A 20579-nucleotide genomic window follows, 5' to 3' on the forward strand; every position below is an offset into this window, starting at 1 on the left:
CAGACAAGCTGTAGGACCAGCCCTGTGGCTTTTCATTTTCAAAGTGAATCAGGGAAAATTACCTCTCTACAAACTTACTGCTGTGCCAAGTTTCCAGCTCGGAGCCAAAAGCTTGAAGAATTACGTGGATGTGGGAATCAGTTGCAAATGTGAGCACTGTGATTTGCATGTCTTTCAAGTTCAACTCAAACCCAGTGGCTAACAATGAACTGGCAGCAGTGAGAGGGTGGAGGCCCTGACAGGGTGGATCCGGAGCGGTGTGTGGAGCGGTGTGTCGTGGGTAGCTAGTGTGTCTGCGCATGGCACACCCCATACTAGTCAGGGTTCTCTGCCCCCACTCCTGGCATGTCCCTTTCTGTGGTGTTTGAAAATACTTTTCTTGGGGCCAGAATGATAGTAAGGTGCTTGCTTTGTACACAGTCAACCTGTTTCGATCCCCAGCATCCCATATGGTTCTCTGAGCACTACCAGGGGTAATTAATTCCTGAGTGCAGAGCCAGGAGTAACCCGAGTATCTCTAGGTGTGGCCGCCCCCCCCCCGCCCCCGCCGCCCCAAATAAAATACTTTCCTTGGTAAAAAATAAAGTAGGACCAGATTGGTTTGATTCGTTCCTTCCTTTCATTGTTGTTATCAGTGTGGCAGGGGCCTACGCGTGGCCATGGTCGGCCTTGGGCCTGCAGTTGTGTGGCTCTGGGGCAGTGCTGGGGGTCACATACTCTGCCACTGAGCTATCCCCAGGCCTGAGAAGTCTTAAGCACTGATGGAATTTTGTTTTCTCTACCTGTGAAATTTCTGATGTGCTGATTTGGCCTCTAGAGAAATTACTTGTAGGATCAGCCCAGCCAACACCCACCACACTCTGCCCTTCCTAGAGCTGCGGCCTGAAGAGAGACAAAACTGTCTGGGCTGCAGCCCTGGGCTTCACGTGGCTGGAGTGTGGGGCCAGGGAGCTGAGTGACTCTCCTTGCAGGACAGACCTGGCCAGGCAGCCAGCACCCGCACAGGATGTGTCTGTTGGGCACCAGCCTATCCTGGGGCCTGCAAACGAGCGGCCTGCTCAGTTTTCAAGTCACTAAGGAAAATAACAATGAATAACAATTTGTGACATGAAATGCACATACGGAATTCTAATTTTACGATTTTATTGGAACAGAACATGCTCATTTGCTCACTAGTCCAGGCTATCTTCGCGAAAATGGCGTGGGAGACCAAGCTGAAGTGGTTGTTCCTGCTCAGCCCGGCCATGTCTTTAGAGAGAAAGACACTGCTCATCGCCGACTCCCAGCACAAGAGTCAGAATTCTGGGTGACGTGTCAGCCCAGTGGTGGTATCAATGCCAGGCTGCGTGAGGGGTGTCTCCCGTCAGCTTTCTGGAGTGTGTGAAACTGAACAGAAGCACAGCCTATGAGAGAAACCTGATTCAGAGACTATTCTCTGTAGACACAGAAACAAGGCAAACAGTTTGTCCCTGTCCCTGTGTCCCAAACATGTGGTGGGGAGAAACTCCATGAGAAACACATATGGGCCTGACTTGGAAGTGAGGGTGGATGCCATCTAGGAAGTAAACATGTAGGAGACAGCCTAGCCTGATTCAGACCATGGCAATGTGGGGTCCTTCGTGGATTTTGTCACTTGAGTTTTACACACTAGCAGTTGGGAAAGCAGGACAATGTGTGTGCTTGGAGTCCAGAAGCCAGCGCAGTTCGGCAGGTGCATTTTTTTTCTATTATGCTTCAGGTTATAAGGGTGAGAAATGGTAATAATGGGTGAGGATAAGGAGCTATGAAAGGACAAGCTGACTTCATTTTGAAGTGACACAAAGCACATTGCTTCTACTAATTTATCTGACTGAGAACGGCGAGTAGGAAGGGCTTGTGACAGTGGCTGTCTAGACATGCCCCTTGCCCTGTCTGGTAATGGGTCTGCTTCCCTACGGCTGAGCATCCTGGACACTCCAAATTCATGCTCACCTAACCCCAGAATGTTTTCCAGATGGAATCAAGGCCAGGATTGATATGGGGAGATGACCCTGGTTAGAGAGGGTCCAGAATGCGATGACAGGTGTCCTCGTAACAGGAAGAGGGGAGAAGAGACCGGGGCGATGGTCACCGGAGCCATCCAGAAACCAACGAGGGTTGCCTGGGGCTGGGGAGGAGGGGGACACCAGCAGCTGGAAGAAGCAGGCAGGACCTGCTGGCAGGGCCTCTGGGGGGCACTTGCCAGGCCTTGTCCTGATCTTAGTGCCCTCGCCTCCAGACCTGGTGGGTACAGGTCTGCTGTACTGAGCTTCTCGTCACCTCTGCCCCATGGCACTCACTCACCTGGTTTGGAGGATCACTGGGACAGTGAGTGAAGGGGGTGGGCAGAGTGCCGTCCCAGCAGAGCTAGCACACACACTCTGGTCCACGCATAGACACTCAGGGCAGTCAAACTGGTCTGTATGGAGTGGGGCTGGGCGGGATCCACCTCTCCCCCCAGAACTTTCCCAGGGACTGCCAACTTAGTCACAGAGCCAGGTAAAAAGCAGCACCAGTCAGTGCTACCTTAAGAATATTCGAAAACTAGCATTTCTTTTGCTTTTGGATATAAACTGGGCAAGAAAGAACAAAATTCTTTTTGTTGTTGTTTCTTGCATGCCCAGCTGTGTTCACGGCCTACTCTTGGCTCTGTGTTCAGGGATCACCCCTAGTGGGCTCAGGGTACCTTATGAGATGCTGAGGACAGAACCCAGGTTGGCAGGGTGCAAGGTAAACATCCTACTCATTGTACTGTTGCTACGGCCGCCAAAAGTCTTATCTTTTTTTTTTCTTTTTGAGTCACACCCGGCGATGCTCAGGGGTTACTCCTGGCTCTGCACTCAGGAATTACTCCTGGTGGTGCTCAGGGGACCCTATGGGATGCTGGGAATAGAACCCGGGTTGGCTGCGTGCAAGGCAAGTGCCCTACCTGCTGTGCTATCGCTCCAGCCCCTCTTTTTATTGTTTTTTTGGGTCCTGATTGGTCGTGGTCAGACCATGCAGTACAGTGGATGCAAGAAGGGGTCCTGCATGCAAAGGACATAAAGTAGGCATGTTAACTTACTATGTTTATGTTAGAAAATGTTTCAGGTGTTTATGTGTAGGATGACAACTGGCATGCTAGGCTCTGAGCTTCAGTTAGAATTTTACAAAACAGGAAACTGGCTATCCTCCAAACAAAAAAGGGAACCAATTCAAGGTAAAGGGACCCACACAGCCTGAGGAGAAGGCAGGTTAAGACCTGTCATGCATGATCCCTAGTTAGAAACTGAAAGATTTCTTTCCTAACGATGAAACTTGTTCTTTGACCCTGGCAAGCATGGAGAAAGGATGAAAATGCAGGGCATTTGGCTGAAGAACTGGGATTGCTCGATGTGTAAGTGGTCACTTCTAAAGGAAGTGCTGCTGAGCATGGCTGTGGGGCTCCCTCAGGCTGCCACGGTGGACGAGCTGCAGTGCATGTGGCCCCTACACGGCCCTTCTACCTGCCTGTGGCTGTGAGTCACCTCCCAGCTCTTGTCTTGGGAAGCGTGCAGGGGTTGACATGCTCAAAGAAGTGAGTCTGTTCTGAGTGGTCACCTCCATGCTTTCTTTTCCTTCTAGGTCAGTCTTTTCATTCGACAGTTATGCTTGTTGATGGTCACAGTTGTGCGGTCCACGGCTGAGGTGATGCCATCCAGGGCCTCTTCCTGTCTCTCCAGCTCTGTTTCAGCATCCAAGGCAAGACTCTTCAGCTTTCTAAGAATCTGAGAGAGAAGCACAAGACAGGGGGACTGTCTTTTCTGTAAGTCTCAAAAGTATCCATTTCCTTCCATCACTTTTACAATACTTCAGACTTTGATAATATAGTTTCTAGGTTTGTGTGAGCTGGCAGAAATGATGTGACCTTCTGAGGACCACAGAATCTGACCTGAAGCTGAGTCCTCTGCTCTGCCCTTTCTGGTGCTGATTCAAGGAGGCAGAGTGGCTGGGATGAGGTATTTGTCCCTTGGTCCTGCTCTGGGCCATGGGTGCAGCAGGCCTGAGCTCTGAGGGACTGACAGCTCCTTTCCACCCGAGGCTTGCTCTGCTAGGAGTTACCGCCTGTGTGCATTTCCCACCCCCCTCCCTCCCACCCCCCGAACAGGGCAGAACCAGGGCCATGGAGCCCAGCACTCTGCTGCCTGCCAGTCACACAACTGCCCTTTATCATGTGTGTCAAGTACCCAACTGCAGACCTCAAACGGAAAGACAAGATATAAAACAGAAAAGCAAAGCCCCTTTTTAATTAATGTTGTTTTAGAGCCACACCGACAGTATTCAGGGCTTATCCTGGGTCTGTGTTCAGGAATCACTCCTGGCAGAGCTTAGGGCGTCCTATGGGGTGTCGGGCCCAGGGGCCCAGGTCAGCCACCTACCAGGCAAGCACCTTCCCCACTGTACTATCACTCCAGCCCTCAAAGCCCCTTTCTTGTCTATATGTCTGATGTATTTCACATAAAAACTGAAACTGGTTGGCAGTGTGGTGGCCCTTATCCCCATTTCTGTTGCTTACATTATATTTCATATCATCTCCTGAACCTGATCTTGCATTTTATTGATTCTACTGAGATCAACTGCATTATGAGATGCTTACATACTGAGTCTGTGCTTAAAGCTTTGCTATCTTTTAACTGACAACAAAAAGGACTGACTTTAGGGTGAGCAACTGTGTGAGCAAATGTTGCTAAATATTTTTAAGCAACTTTCAAAGCATTGCTTGGGTCAAGAAAATGGAGGTGTGATGTCTGACTCATCAGGCAGAAAACTCAGTGTCCTGTTTTCCAGCTGCCAGTGGTTCAGGCTGCCTCTGTCTCTATATCTGTGTGCATGTGTGTTCACGTGGTACTGTGAGCACCATGCCCATGTGTGCATGTACATGGATATTCATGTGTGTTTGTGCACAGGTGGGACCCTTCTCCCAGCTGAGCTGTGTGGAAAATGCTGGTGCTTGCTGGGCTGCAGGGAGGAAGGAAGCTGCGACCCCCAGCTCACCTTATATTCTGTCACTGTGGGGATGTACGGCGGCTCTGGCCAGATAGGTGACTAGCCCTGAGGATGCTTAGTCTAGTCTGGTGATGGGTCATGCCCCATACCGAGATCACTACTCTCAGCAGGTCTCATCGGTGCCCTTGGGAGCAATGCCAATGCCAGGTGCAGGAGGTCACTCCCAGGGAAACAGATACCCCATGGGCTATCTCAGAAGGTGTGCTGGTGCCCATGTGGTACTGGAAAAGCAGGTTTGCTGCCAATTTAGGTCCCTTCCTTTCACTGTCTGGGGTATCTCATGCCACACATGCTGCATCTGAGCTGCTTTGTCTGCTCAACAAGTATCAGACAGAGGCAAAGAGATGGCCCACACAGTGGGCAGGAGAGTAAGGCCGACCCTTTCCCAGCAGTGGCAAGGCTTAAATGAGATCACCAATGTGAACACACTGTGAAAACCATAAAATGCTATGGAAGGTGGCTTCGGCCAAGACTCAGAGCTGTGGCCTGCTGCGGCTCTGAGGGGTGTGGGAGTGAGCAGAGCTGAGGGTGTCAGAATAAGCAGCAGAAGAGGCAGGAGCACCCTGTCACCCCTGCATATGCAGACAGTCTCTGTGATCTCCACCAGGACACAGAGGAACAAAATCTCATTCACCTCAGCTACTGCCTTGATGTACCCCCTGGGAGCTGGTGGAAACCCCATCAGCTGAGTCACTGACAACACTGGATGAAGCTCTGGAAACTCTGCTGTGGGGTCAGTCGGCTCTGGAGGGGACGGGCTGCAATGACCTCATACAGTAGGTCTCTTCCATCTCTTATTCCTATGATTTCATATGGCTGGTGTCCAGAGAAGCATAAAAAACCCCAAACCATTCACAACTCACCGCCATGTGAGGCAGGTTTTTTGGAGCCATTTTGCCTGGTCCAACTATTCCTTCCTAACTCACCTCCATTTTTATAATTAAAAAAAAGTGGTCGTGGTGTTTCAAGCTGAGAGGAGCAGTGCCATGACTTAAAGAAGCACACAGAAGTTGTCTAAACTCAAAATCAAATCAGTGCTTGTCAGGTAAGCACTGTGTCATGCTTGCTGGTGGTACCTTTTCATCTACCTTCCTCCCACCCAACGTCCAAACACACTTGTAACAGGAAAGAAAAAGTAGAGAGTAAAGTGTACACATGCGCGCATGTACACACACACACACACACACACACACACACACACACACTTCTGTTTCCTGTTTTCCATCCCCTAGTTTTTCTAAAATGTGCCCTAACTTGTTCTCTGTTAATCTTCAGATTACATGTTTCTCAAACAAGGACTGAGAAATCCCTGCACATTCACAATCAGCTCCTGACAGGTTCAGCTACTGCTGTCATTAGACTACTGTGTTCTGGTGCAATGAGTGAGTCAGAGACCATCTCACCAGGACACTGACAGAAATCACACGTTCATTTAAAACATGGCTGTGCTGGCCCCTGCAGCCTGAGCACCCAGGGCAGGGCATCAGTGTTCAGAGAGTCGGTGTCCTTTTGTTTCTAACATGCACATTTCAGAAAGGCAACTGTGAGAAGCATGATTTCCATAGTATTTGACTCAATCAACTTAAAATATTATTTCAATATGAGATCAATAGCCGAGATATTTCATAGCCCACTAGAGACCTCTGTCTGTGACAGAGCCTGTGGGTCCCTCTACTTTCATCTTGACTCAGCTGCAGCCTCCTGTCCACAGTGAAAACAGTGGCTGCCCAGGACTGCCTCTCAGATACATAAGGTTTTTTTTTTTTTTTTTCTTTCTGGGTCATACCTGGTGGATCTGCACCTAGGAATTACTCCTGGCATCGCTCAGGGAACCATGTGGAATGCTGGAGACTGAACCCAGGTTGGCCACATGTAAGGCAAATGCCCTACCCTCTGTACCATCATTCCAGCCCCTACAAGTTTCTTTTGTGACCAAGACAGCTGATAGACTTACCAAATCGCTGCACCTGACCGAGTGCACAGTTTAAATCAGTAACATTCAATCATAGTTTCAGGAGTCAAAGGGTTGAAAATGACTGGTCTAAACCAAAGCTAATTCCCATTGAACTTGTTGATTTTTTTGACTTGGAAAATGTTCACTGAGACAATGGCCATTCATTCCATGCAGCCTATTGAGACCTTCTGATCTGCCTACCGAAATCACATTTGAAATTAGTACTGCAATAGTACAAGAGATAGTTACAGCTATTAGGTCTGCGAAGAATATTACTGAGCTGATCTTCAACCTATGAGTACCTCTGGAATATATTGGGTCCAGTGTCTTTTTCCGTTATGAAAGGGGCTGGAGCAATTAAATAGCATCGTGTACATTCCATATAACACAGGGTGGAAAGAATGGAGACCATGAAGTCTGGCCAAACCTTAAACACAGTTGTTACTTCTGTGGCCCAAGATGACACGCTGTCTAGTCATCGACGTCTCATGCTGCCAGGCGCTGAAATATCAACTAGCCTCTGAATGAGCCTTCACTGGGCTCTGAGTCAAGGCCCAGGCTCAGCACAGACTATCTTCCCCAAGTCCCTGTTTCAGTCTCAAGTAAACCAGCAGCTAGCCTCCTTCCAGTTACAACTGCACCTACACAGAAATTAAAGTGCACCAAGTTCTGGGAGAAAGAAATGCTGATAAGTGCCAAAGGGTACATGGAGGGAAGTCATTCATGCATCTGTGTGAGGGCCAACACTCAGTACCCCACATGGAGGGTGCCAGGTTCATTCACCAACATACAGGGACCAGAGGAGGTAGCTGAGAAGTGGCCAGAGGCATCACAGGGCCAGAAACACATGTGTGGCCTGGGTTCCCCAAAGATACTACCTCTGTCGCCATGTGCTGCGGCCTCTGTCCCTGCAAATGCTACAGGCCACAGCACAATGGACACGAGATGTTTCTTTTTAACAATGTCCATTTTGTTGTTTTATTTCATTAAGGAAAAACATAAATGGCAGAAAGATAGCTTCACAAAGTAGAGCCAAGTATGTTTAAATAGATGGCTCTATCCAGCTGTCAAGGCCCCTGACTCCGCTGTGAGCTGTGCCTCAAGGGGACCCCGGACAGGCTGTAGTGTGCCCTCTCTGTGGCTTTGAAGCAGGGACAGGCACGCCATGCACAAGGCCAAGACCCAGACATTTCCAGCATGGGAGTTGCCAACTAAATCTGCAGTCTGAAAAAGGAAGTACCTATTCAGTCTGCTTTGGGATAAAGCCCCAGGACTTTCAGCATTACCATATTAACATTTAATATCTAGAATGAGTTTAGTATAAGCTAGACTTTCTGACCTGATCTTGTTATTAAGCTGACTCATTGAAAAACTGTAAACTTTCTTGCAGCGAAAAATTAGTAACCATTTAAGAACAGAGCTGGGATAAATCAAATTGTCTGCAGCTCTAAATAGTTCTATCAGGAAGGGCCATTAATAAGCAATAGCGAGAGCAAAGAGGGGAGAGACCTGGCTTCCAGCACAGCCAGAGCTCTGGAGGCTGTAAAGAACAATCTAGACTGCAGTCTGTCACTGCTGGCATGCTTAGACCACCCTGTGTCCCACCCCATCCCTCTGCTGACGTCTTCTAAGGAGAAGGTGTCTGCCGCTCGCCCTGTCCCCGGACACAGTGCAGTGTGCACACACCTGCCATGCACAGCAGGGTCTTGTCAGACCCCAGCATATGAGATGGGGAGAGTTGCTCCAGTCACAGATAACAGCCCAAGGCCAGGCCCTCATGGGCAGCACAGGTGGGGTTCTGGGAGCCAGTGATGAAACCAAGGTTGTGCAGACAGCAGACAGGCACCAACCTGATCAGAACCACATAGACACCACTCCACACCCACCAGGATGACTGTGACCTACAATCAGAGTCCTCATGCTCTGGGGGTGGCAACGTGAGATGGTGTAGCCAAGACTGAAATCCGTCTGGCAGTTCATCAGAAAGTTAAATTGAAAGGCATCCTAGGGCTGAGCGGTGTCCTTGTAAGGGGTCATCCCAGAAGAAAACAAAGCAGGGACACATACATTCCTTGCCTGTGAATATATGGCAGCCTATCCATAGTGGCCACAAGGTAGAAATAAGCCAAGTGCTGTTGGCAGCAGATGAATGAACAGACGGAACCCACATGGTGGAAGGCAGGCCCACTCTAATAAGAATAAAGGGCTGGTTTAAGCTACAACACGTATAGCACACTAAAACACATATGTGTGATTCTATTTATGTCGGAGCCTTAGAATAGGCAAATTCAGAATCAGGATTAGTGTTTCCCAGAGGCTGGGGAGAGATGGAACCAGCAGCTATTGTTTTCATGTGTAGAGCTTCTGTCTGGGGTGATGAAGGACCTTTAGAAAAAGTGCTGATGGAGTGATAGTACAATGGGTAGGGAGTTTGCCTTGCATGTGGCTGACCGAGGTCCCATCCCTAGCATGCCATATGGTTCCCTGAGTACCACCTGAGTAAGTCCTGAGCACTCCCAGGTGTGGCAAAACAAGCAAATGACACCTCCCTCCCCGCCCCCCCAATCCAACCAAGAAACAGTGGTAATGGCTGCACATTTCAATGTAATCAGTGCCACTTACAATGGCAAAGCTGGATCAGAGAAAAAGGGAGGGCACTCACCTTTCATGTGGCCAAACCTGGTTGGATCCCCAGCATCCCATATAGTCCCCTGAGTATTGCTAGGAGTAATTCCTGAGCACAGACCTAGGAGTAACCCCTGAGCATCACCTCTTTTGGCCCAAGACCTTGTCACCCACCGAAACAGAAACATTTAGGAGCAATATTATAGTGAATAGGGCCCTTGTCTTGCACAGAGCCGACCTCCATTCTGTTCCCAGCACCCCAAATGGCCCTCAAGCTCAAGAGTGATCCCTGAGTGCACAGCCAGAAGTAATCCCTGAGCACCACCAGGCATGGCCCCCAAAAAAGCAAACATAGATCTATGGCAGCATTAAACGACACACATTTTACCACAATAAAAAAAGTGATCATGACTTTATAACATATTGCCTTGCACATCTAGACATTAAATCATTGAGTAAGACTTGAAATTCATTTGAGTGTTCACTGATTTTTAGGGGAAAATAAGCCATCCTCTAGGCCTCAGTGGCCTGGCTGAAGAATCTATTTTCTGCCCTTTAGTTCCAGCCTCTGCTTAGCCCTGCAGCTGCTCCAAAGAGTGCCACAAAGACACTGGTGCTTTGTGGGACCGTGGCCTACACTAGGTCTCAGACTTCTGAGCTGGCAGCCCCCTTCCTTGGGGGCCCAGTTTCCCCGGGGTGGGGGGGGGGGTAGAAGGGGCTCAGCACGGTGCCCAAGACTCACATGCATATACTCCTGAGTAAGCACACAGTCTGGGTTGACTTGGGGTTTCTGGGTGTGGGATCCAGAGCCCTGAGCAGCTCCGTGTCCTTAGTCACAGGCTGTCATGGGCCCTGTCTGAACGACCACAGGCACACAGCAAGTGGCTTGTTCCCAAGTGATAGGCTGCTTGTCGTGGTGATTGTAAGTGGACTGAGATGGACGTAGAGCAGGCAGGGTGGGGTGGGGGAGCCACATGCTGGTCTCCTGCTGACATGTCTGTGAGCAGGGCCAGCAGGGAAGACAGTTCTTCACTGTGAGTGAAGAGTTAAAAGGAAGGCATGCCACTTTCCAGTAACTCCACGAGCTTCCATTTTCGTAGTCTCTGGCTCAGCTCGTGAGTACTCACATAGCCTACAGGTTAGGGCTGTGAGCTCTGGTTCCCCAATCAGAGCTCAGCAAAGGAGACTGTCCCAGTCTGGAAATGCCGACTGTTTCCATATCAGGCGTTATCACTCGGCACCATTCCCAGTTACTCAGGCTTTTCTTATGGTATAATTCAGATAAAGTAACTGACTGTGGAGCAAGAGGCCGAACAGCGTCGGCATCCAGTGTGGTATCTGAGTCACTAAGAAGCATTATTGTAGGATAAATAGCCTCAGGTAGTTTAGATTTATGGGTTACTCCTGTTACAGTGCTCCCATTCCTCTTTGCTTATTTGTAGCTTCTTTCTTAGTGTTCTGTTTACTTGTAAATATTGTTTTTCTCTTCTCCTTGAGTCCTTTGCATAGTTTATTCAGAGCAATGTCCTTTTTGTATGGACACAGGAAGACTTAGCAAATGCTATGCTTTTGTAACCTTATGTCATTTGACTCTACATGATATTTTCCTCCTGGGCATCTGTTCTCTCAACCTAAGCCTCAGCTGCCCTTACTTCCTAGCACCCCCAAAAGCAGGGTCCCGACGAGGGACGAGACAGACCCAGGGCAAGCGGAGAGTTGTGTGCTACCCTGGCATTGAGATGGGCCTGGCCAAAGCGCCTAATGCTTAACTATAAGTTAAGAGCTTGATCATGGACAAATGTTGTCATGGTCCAAACAGTGATAACTAGATTTGGACCCTGCTAGGTTAGGAGTGATTAATCTGGCCTGAATGCTGTAGTCTGAGCCTGTGGCAAGATGTTGCCAGGAGAGCTGCCTTGCAAGCCTCAATGTATTTCTTGCTATGTCCATACAAAAATAACTAGTATTAAGATGTTAATAAGTGTTTGGATTAAGGAAAGGAAAAAAACCTTAAGAGTCAGGAAGAGCTTTGGAATGCCCTGCCCTCAGGAAGGGTTTTCTTATGTTGATTTTGCTACCTGGCTGGGTGTAGCCTAGAGGGCAAGGTGGGAGAGACAAGTAGGAGGAGAGACTAGAGAAGCGAGAGAGGCTGGAGTAGATCCAGAGAGAGGACGGAGCTAGCAGTGCGGGAGATGGGAAAGATGGAAGATTGAATAAACGGTAACTAATCAGCAACCATCTTGGTCCTCGTTCTTCCTCTGCCTGTCCTTGGCCAACGGCCGTCCAGGTCTAGCTCTGGAACAGCGGTTCCAGAGCACCGAACGCGGGCGGTGAGACAGAGCCGCCCGGAGAGCCCGTGAGTGCACGCGCCCCTCAGCGTGCTTTAGTTTTTTACACATTATGAAGGTTTCCCTCATACCCGAACACACGGTTAACTATGCTATAATGAACAAATACAATGAACAGCCTGGGCAAGGTTCAGAAGAAAGCACAGAACAGCAAGGGGGCCTGAAGAGAAGGTATAAACAATCTGAAATCATCCCATCATTCCTTGTTCAAAACTCTTAAATGATTCCAAACTGTTGATGGGAGAAAACCTAGATGACTGTGCCTAGCTCAATGACCCTGATGTGGAGTGTGGCCTGGCCCCAGTTTCGCCCCTTGGGTCTTCAAGTCCTCCCTGCCCATCTAGGGCAGGCTGCCCTCAAGGCTGCAGTGCCCAACAGGGAACCACCCCTCTTCTGGAAAAGATGCCAGTTCTAAAATGACTGTTCTTGGAGAACTGGTGGCCGGGCTCATGGCCATGGATGATGGGAATGATCGTGAATGTCACTCCAATTCCGCAAGACAGTTCTCCAAGGAAATGTAGGCTCCACCTTGCCCAGTGGACAGTAAATACACAGTATTCACTGATTCAGACATTTATTTTTGGACTAAGGAACATCTATTGAGTACTACTTTCTTAGATCAAAACAAGAACAACAACCACAACAAAAACAAAAATAGATTAGTCTCCCTGATTTGGGGAGGAGGCCAAGTTCAGCAGGATCAGGGAGTAGAGACCAGAGAGAGCCACTACAGACGAAACATTCTAATTTCCAAAGTGTGGGTGGGGGGAAAAAAGGGGAAAGGAAAGAACATTTATTTCTTCTTCTATAGTTGTCTTTTTCATTGCTGCTGTGTTGGCATATGCCCAGTGGTACTTGGGGGGGGACCATGTGGGGCCAGGGGCACCCCAGGGCTCCTGTGTGCAGGTGCCCTCCAGCCCTTCCAGCTGTCTCCCTCATGCCTTGCGATGGGTCACAGTAAGTAGAGGCCCATTACCCTTTCTCCCATAGAATTATTTTGGCTTGTTACCAGAGGAGAGCCAAGGTTCTGCCACTAAGCAAGCAGAGGGGGAGACAGAGATGGACGTGCACTGCCCACCGCCTTCCTCATTCACCTCCTTACCCCCAAACACAATCTGAACTCTGCTCCTTGTACCAGCTCACTGGTGCCTGAGTTTCCAGTGGACAGATTTTGGGGCTGAACTGAACAAATCCACATGTTTTATTTTTTTGCTTACTGTGTATGTCTATACAAACTGGAGGTAGACTATATACCCTAAATGTCACCAAATAGAGTTTAAAAATAGGCCCCAACTCTTCACACAAGTCCACACACAGTGCACGAGGCACAAGAGGCATGTGGCACGGGGCCCCTTTCGGTGGTTGTGGCGCTGGCGGGGTTCAGAAGCAGCCCCACAACTGGATCAGGCCTCTGGCCCACATCTGAGAAACTTAAAGACCAGGCGATGCTAGACTTTCACCTGGTTCCTTAGCGGTTAAAGGGAAGCAGGATGGAGAAACACCAAATGCAGAACTGACTGGTTTCAAGTCAAGATTAAGAAGGATTGAAGGAACTCGACAAGAGAAGAACAAAAAAGGGAAACACTGAAGCACTTAGAAAAAAAGCCAAAGGATGCTCCCGGTTTATCGTTTCCCAATTCTGGGTCAAGTACACGGTAGTCACAGACTTAGTAAACAGAACAGCAGTTCCACGACAGGAAAAGTCGAGCACATCAGACACTAGAAGAGATTCAGGGGATGCTGCCAAAACCACCACAGTCCATGTAGTTCTCTCACCCTCCACCCTTCACCATGTGCCCGCCCAGTCTGATGGTGGAGGCCACAGTTCAGCAGCAGCAGACGGACCCTAACTGCCACCACATGGCTGGGGCCTGGCACACTTCCGAGCACGGCTGTTCCCTGGTGAAATCACAGTGAATCTTCTCTCTCAGCACTCCCAACTGCAGTTTAAATCACCAAGACACATTTCCACATAATGACTTTAATAGCATTTGCAACAAAAACCACAGCTGAATGGAGGGGATTTTCTTGCATTTTTGTTTTCCCCAGAAATTTAACTCATTCCTACGTATGCTTTAACTATAGCTACATAGCTAAGAATTCTTGCCTAAATCGGAAACATGTGTTCTACTCAAAAGAACCATCTCACGGAATGAGGCCTTCCCCACCCAACTACTCCGGGTGACCACCTCATCCTCTAGTGTCCAAACCCACAGTGCTCTCGTTTGGTCCCACAGTGCTCACCAACACATATGCCTTCAGGGTGGACAGCTGTAGGCTCTTATTCATGACAGCCTCACCTGCCCACCATGGTTCAGAAGGGCCCTCTCAGAAACTACAGGACTGCACCAGAACCAACAGGCAAAATGCCGTATTTCTCATGAAAAACCAAGCCTGACTGGTCTGAAGATAACAAGGGCTGCAGCACAAGCTCTGCGTGCAGGGGGCCTTCCGAGCAGTGTCGGCCCAGGGGCCATCCCTACTCTCTCAGCCAAACAGGCAGGGCCAATCTATGCGAGGGCTTCTTGAGCCCTGTAGTGGCAGGGCTCACCCAGGCCACCCCCCGCAGTGTCTGGAGAACCAGGTGGTGCCTGGGACTGAACCTGGGTCAGCTGCCTGCGAGGCAAGCACATGAACCCTGTACTGCCTCTTCAGCTCCAGTTCCAGTACCGAATGGTTACCTGCAGAGACAATGGGAGAGAAGCAGGTTGCCAACTGCTGGATCTGCAGACTGCTTCTCAGATGAACTGCAGGAGAAAAAACCGCCATATCTTTAAAATTATATGGCCAGGAAAACCTGAGCACTGAACAGTGTGAGTGTACTAAGGACTTGCTTTTCTCTTTCAATTTTTACTTAGTTTTTCAACCACACTCAGAGGCGATCAGACTTATCCCAGCTCTGTGCCTGAGGTCATTCCCTCGCGGTGCTCAGGGTCAAAGGCAGACCTCCTGCAGGTGAGTCTGCACAAAGCCTCCCCAGCTCTCTCTGGCCCTACTTTTTGCTTTTTAGATGAAGACAGCTAAAAATTATTTCTAGCAAATGGTACTTAGACCTCAGCTTCCTGGTCAGTCAGTGGTGACCCTCCTCAGGAGTCCACTGGTAAGTACTACAGGGGATCTCAAAGTGAGCACACCTTCGGCTGAACACACATGAGAGCACATGCCCACACTAGTACACACAACAAAGAACTGCATGCAACACACAGGTACACAGCATGTCTGTAATACACAACCAGGGAGCATGCATTTGTGCCTTTGTGTCTCCACAGCACATGTAGTGTTCCCAGGACACACAAGCACTTGTATGCATATACCCAAGCACAAAGACCAGGGGCTGCCCCAGGGGCAAAGGTGTGTCCAGGATGTGAAGAAGTTCAGAGACTGTCAGTGGGCAAAGCCTGTCCTTTCTGTCCAACAGGGTAGACATCCTACCAGATACCCGCTTGTCTCAAGTCGGAAAGAAAAACAAGCTGCATATAGAGAAAGGAGGTGAATGCCTGTCAGCACCGAAGTTCTCGGGACACAAGTTACCTGTTTCAGCTCCTGAGCTTCCCCCTCAGAAATCGGTGGCTCGCTGGCCTGCAGCTGGAGAGACTTGCCTTCCTGGTTTCCTGAGGATGGCTCTCCTGAAAGGCTGTGGTACATCAGCTCAGATGCTGGAACGGGAAGTCAAACAGTAACATCACTGCCTGGAACGGACACAGTGCGGGAACACTCACAGCCTTCGCAAGCATGTGTCTGAGACTGCCCTATCTCACAGGGACCCCGCTGGTCAGCAGCCTCTGTGCCTGTTGCGGGTGGGGACAGCTCTTCTCCTGAACATCTGCTCCACTGAGCATGTGGTACAGAACATGTCCAACTCATTCTTCTAGTCCCAACCCAGGGCTGCTTCCAAGAGTTACAGGACTGTCCTCTGACCAGCTCTTGGAAGAAAGGGCTTTTGTCTGGGTGTGTATGGTAAATTTTTCTTTTAAGAAAGGTCTTAAGATTTGTAGTATTTAAAAAAAAAATTGATAGGTCCGGGCTATAGTACAGTGGGTTCGGCACTTGCCTTACATTTGGCCAACCTGGGTTCTATCCCTGGCATCCCATAAGCCCCCCTGAGCCCCATCAGGAGTGATCCTTGAGCAGAGAGTCAGGAGTGGGCACCCTGAGCACTGCTGTGTGTGGCCCCCAAATGCAGGGGCCAGAGGGATAGTATGGTGGCAGGTAGGGCACTGGCCTTGCATGTGGCTGACCTGGTTCTATCCCTGGCACCCCACATGGGGTAATTCCTGAGTGCAAGCCAGAAATAAGCCCTGAGCACCAGTGGGTGTGGCACTGCAGCATTACCCACTTGTTGAACCTGGTTAGAAAATCATTTAATGCCCCAGTGGGAACTGCAGTGCCACTTACCAGCCCAGACGCTGGGGCTCTACGGAACACAGGGAATGGCCAGCTGGGCTGCAGGTAGCCTGGGGTGAAGCTGGGCACTGAGCTGGGTGCGAGGGGCCTGGACACAGTGTTGCACAGCAGCACATGTGCTGGGTGACAAATGCTCATGGCCCCTCCCGAGGTGCCACCTGTCCTTTGCTGGAAGAGCCAACTGCAGCTACAGCCCTGGCACGTGAGTCCAGACGGGCATCTGTCAGCCTGTGGCCACACACCTCTGGAACTCCGTCCTTGAGCTGCAGAGACCAGCTGTGTACACTCCCATGGGAGCTACTGGTTAGCAAACAGCACCAGGACATGGGGAACACAGGACCCTACTGCCCTGAGCAGCTGTTAGGTGTAGGAAGGGAGAGGAGATCCTTAAGGGAAAGCTCTCTGGGGCCTGAGGAGCAGCAGGTCAGCCAGCCGTCCCAGAACTTGGTGGTCATGTGAGTCCTGGCCTCTGCCTCCATGTCCACAGACATCCTTCTCTTTCTGCTCCTCTGAGGATCCTTTTATTAGGAGCCTGGGGGTGGGGATGGAGGCACGCCTGGCGATGCTCAGACCCCTTTCCCTTGAACTGGGGCCATCATGTGGAGCACAGCCTACACAGAACCACCACACCCTACCTTGGCTGCAGAAGCCTCAACTCCAGTCTCAGAATAAGCATGCACGATGCAGTACCCACTCAGATGGCTGTGCGTCTGCTCCACACCATTCAGGAAGCGGTTCTAAAACAGTTGTTTGAAACCACCCCACTATGGGCCAGCACCTGTGTGCACCTATGTCTACTAAGCCACTGCTGTATAAGATCTCCCCACTCCCAGCACCCAGGGCTCACCTCTTCGTGGCATGCAATTCGGTGTCACCTGGGCCATCGCCAGCTGAGCTATCACTAAGTTAGCAGCAGCATGCTCACATGGTCAGCACAGAGCAGTCAGAGCTAGGCTAGAAGATGTACTGACGTGTTCCACTAGTTATAATTAGCCTGAAGGAAAGGCCAACAGCAGGGCATGCAAACCTGTGGCAGCAAAAGCGCACTTCCTCGCCTACATCTCGGCGGTTCCGTGGGCTCTTGACGTGCACCAGATTTTCAGCTGCATCTCAGTCTGTCCTGGTCTTCTATGCACCCTGTCTGCAGGAGCCACTTAGGCACAGGTCCCCTAACATCAGGCCTGTCCCAAAGGCAGCTTCTTTGCTTGACCCGCAACATTGGTTCTGGCCTGTCTCAGTTTTCATTCCTTTGTCTACCATTGGTTTGGTCTCATGCTGTTTATTTTTTTTTAGCCACTTTTTGAACTGTGCTCACCCCAGTGTGCACCTGTGAGGGTTGGGTTCAGGTTCAGTCTCCGTGGTCAACCCTGAAGCTGTATTACAGAGCAAAGGTTGAACCGCACAGTTTTACTTAAACACCCAGAAAGACAAAGCAGGATTTTCTTCTTGGGTTTTATTTTACCAAAATTAGAAACTTAGAAAATAGGGTCAAGGTCTATATCCCCAGTGAGCGGTGGGTCACTCAGGTTCACAGATCTGGCTACCTCCAGGCTGTGTGATAAGAACCAAGCTGCTGACTCTGTCATCCCACTCTTTTGAAGTGGCCTTCCTGGAAAAAAATGATTTAGTTCAGTTAAAAAAAAATTTTGTGTGTCTCTCAAGTCATTAATTATCACAGTTGAGCCAAACAAGAATAGATTGTTTAAGTTGCATGGGAACTTGGAGATTATTTCACTTTCCAGGAATGAGGAGGGGGCCTTAGGAGCGGGACTGGGCCTAAAGTGGACTCTGTACATTCTTCCATCCATTAGACATAGCTTCCCGCCTCAGCATGGGTTCAGAGACGATCAGGGCTTGACATGGGTCAGAACTGTCCTCGGGTTCTCCAGCCCTGGCTGGTTCCTTCAGAGGATCTGATGGAGGGGGTTAGTGGTGCCATGCCCTAGCTCTCACATGGCATGCGTCAGAGGCCAGTGAGATCCCCAGGTCAGAATCCTAAGCAATATTCCAGTGCCCTGGACCTTAATTTACTGCCACAACCAGTGGTGTGTGTTCTTGGTTACCCCCTGACCTGTCTGCTGGGGGACTGCAGGGGTGGAGTCCGGAATGGACACAAATTCCAGTGTGGACAGTCCCTAGGCTGGGGCCGAGTGATGGGACAGCGGGGAGGGCACCTGCCTTATACGTGGCTGACCTTATACAGGAAACCCATATGGACCGCAAGCCCTGCCAGGAGTGAGCCCTGAGCACTTCTGGGTGTGGCACCCAAAACAACAAAAATAATTTCCCTCAGCTGAGAGGACAGTGGATAAAGCCTCTCAGAAGTAAAGAGCCAACAGGAACCTTCAAATGACATTAAAGACCCTAAAATAACACTTGCACTGCGGCCGGGAGATGGCTTAGTGGGCTGGAGCACATGGTCTCTATGTAGGGCCACCACCCACATAGAAGGGAACAAAACACAAAATAGAGGCATGGCCCCTGCTGATGCAGGAAGGGCACACCTCCAGTCACCCTGTCAAACCATCTCCCAAGGACCACAGCTCAACACCACACAGGCCAGCGTGGGCTGGGCTCCAGAGGTGCTTTTCCAGACTCATGAAAAGTCAAAACGCAGAGCCCAAGGAGACATCGTGACAGAAGCAAAGTGAGCTCTCTCAGTGCCCTGGGAGAGAGGGGCAACTGGGGAGGGGGCGGGAGGGATGCATAGGGAGCATCAACTGTATTGGACAGAGGCAGCCTTGCAGAGGCTTCTCCGTCTGGCATGAAAGGTGCAGGTTAGACTGCCGCAAAGGCTCAGAAATGAGATACAGGGGACGCTGGCACCGGAGGCGTGGAAATCTGGTACCCTCTCAGCCTTCTGTCGTCAGAGCCGCTATAAAGTCTGAACCCACCCTAACGCAAAAAGATGATTTGAAAAAAAAAATTTGCACGTGCTCTTCCGTGCTGTGGGGACTGTTTGCCCCTAGCACCTGAAGCCCAAGAGACCCTTGGCCTTCTCCACCCACCTCCAGTTCTGACCCTTTCACAGTACATATTGCTGTGGAGGTCTCTGGAAAGTTCTCCTAGATGTTGATGGGTGGCAAACACCATGTTATGAGACTGCCACCTACTGGTCAAACACTTCCCTAAATTGCTCATGAGACATTTGAGACGTCCAAACCTTTCATCTCACTGGGTTCTTAGGTGAAACAGTAAACATAGTCCTGCAGGGCCACTCACCTGCACGCCACACCGAGCTGCCCTTCTCTGCTGTGGAGGAGGGTCCAGTGCTTTGCAGCATTGAGGCATCGTCCAACATCTCAATCTTCCTGCTGAACTGCACTTCCAAAATGGGGATGACCTCAGGCATCTTGGCAGATATTAAGCGATAAGCTATGTCCGGTTTCCCAATGAACCGCTGGCGGATGCTGATCTCATAAGGTGTGTGAACCTTAATGTCATCCACATCATCTCTTTCAAATCTGTGCATGAGCAAAGCATTTGAATCATGGATCTCCAACCCAGACACCAATAGCGTGAGCCTTCCTGGCTTCACCTGGGATTCTGCTTTCTGAGAAATAACAGCAGCAACTTGAATCAGTATCCCTTCTTTCCCAAGAGGTTTGGAACTCGCCGTGGAGGCATCTTTTCTGGGCCTCATTTCTGATGGTGTCTTCCAGAGCTTAGAGCCAAAGGGCCACCAAGAAGGAGATTCCAGTTCTGTCAGCAGCCTAAAAGAGCAGAACAAAAGAAAACTGAGTCAGCTCATTTTCAGGACTCAGACTGCTTCAGGTAAAGCAGCTCAGTGGTAGAACATCGGCTTCTTGTGTATGGGGTCCTGGGTTCAATTTTGATACACACCTGCTCACCTCACCCTACCCCACCCCCACCAAAAATAAAAAGGCCACTAAACTCCAAGTTTAGGTTTAAAAAAAACACTTTCCCATTTTGTAGTTCCATTTCCCACAAGCATCCACAAAGCAGAAAGGTGGGAATTATCATGTGATTTTGGGAAAGAATAGAATGCTCAAGTAAGAGCAAAAAGGACATCTGTATCCCACAAACACAAAGCAAGTCAGTAGTAAAGGCAACAAGACAGTATCCTGGCTAGAATGCTCTCTTCACACTTGACCTTGAGTGTTTTTTGTTTTTTTTTTTGGCCACTCTCAATGCTGCTCAGAGGTTACTCCTGGCTGTGCTCGAAGGTCCTTATGGGATGCCAG

At 49.8% G+C, this 20579-nt stretch overlaps 1 protein-coding gene across 3 annotated transcripts in view; it reads right to left on the reverse strand.

Moving 5' to 3' along the window:
• Window positions 1–564: 564 nt before the first annotated feature.
• SNAP47 (synaptosome associated protein 47) overlaps window positions 565–20579 on the reverse strand; it is a 30136-nt gene continuing 10121 nt past the window's right edge. For 2 of the 3 annotated variants that reach the window (XM_055124817.1, XM_055124818.1), the window contains 3 exons: window positions 19597–20087; window positions 15502–15626; window positions 578–3764 (listed from right to left, as the gene is read on the reverse strand). In XM_055124817.1, coding sequence (XP_054980792.1) covers window positions 3618–3764; window positions 15502–15626; window positions 19597–20087 — 763 coding nt within the window. In that variant the 3' untranslated portion in view covers window positions 578–3617. Of the gene's footprint in view, window positions 3765–15501; window positions 15627–19596; window positions 20088–20579 lie in introns of all 3 variants that reach the window. The other variant, XM_004611509.2, reaches the window with a different exon arrangement.

The sequence above is a fragment of the Sorex araneus genome, chromosome 2 (assembly GCF_027595985.1).
Source record: "Sorex araneus isolate mSorAra2 chromosome 2, mSorAra2.pri, whole genome shotgun sequence".
Classification (NCBI taxonomy): Eukaryota; Metazoa; Chordata; class Mammalia; order Eulipotyphla; family Soricidae; genus Sorex; species Sorex araneus.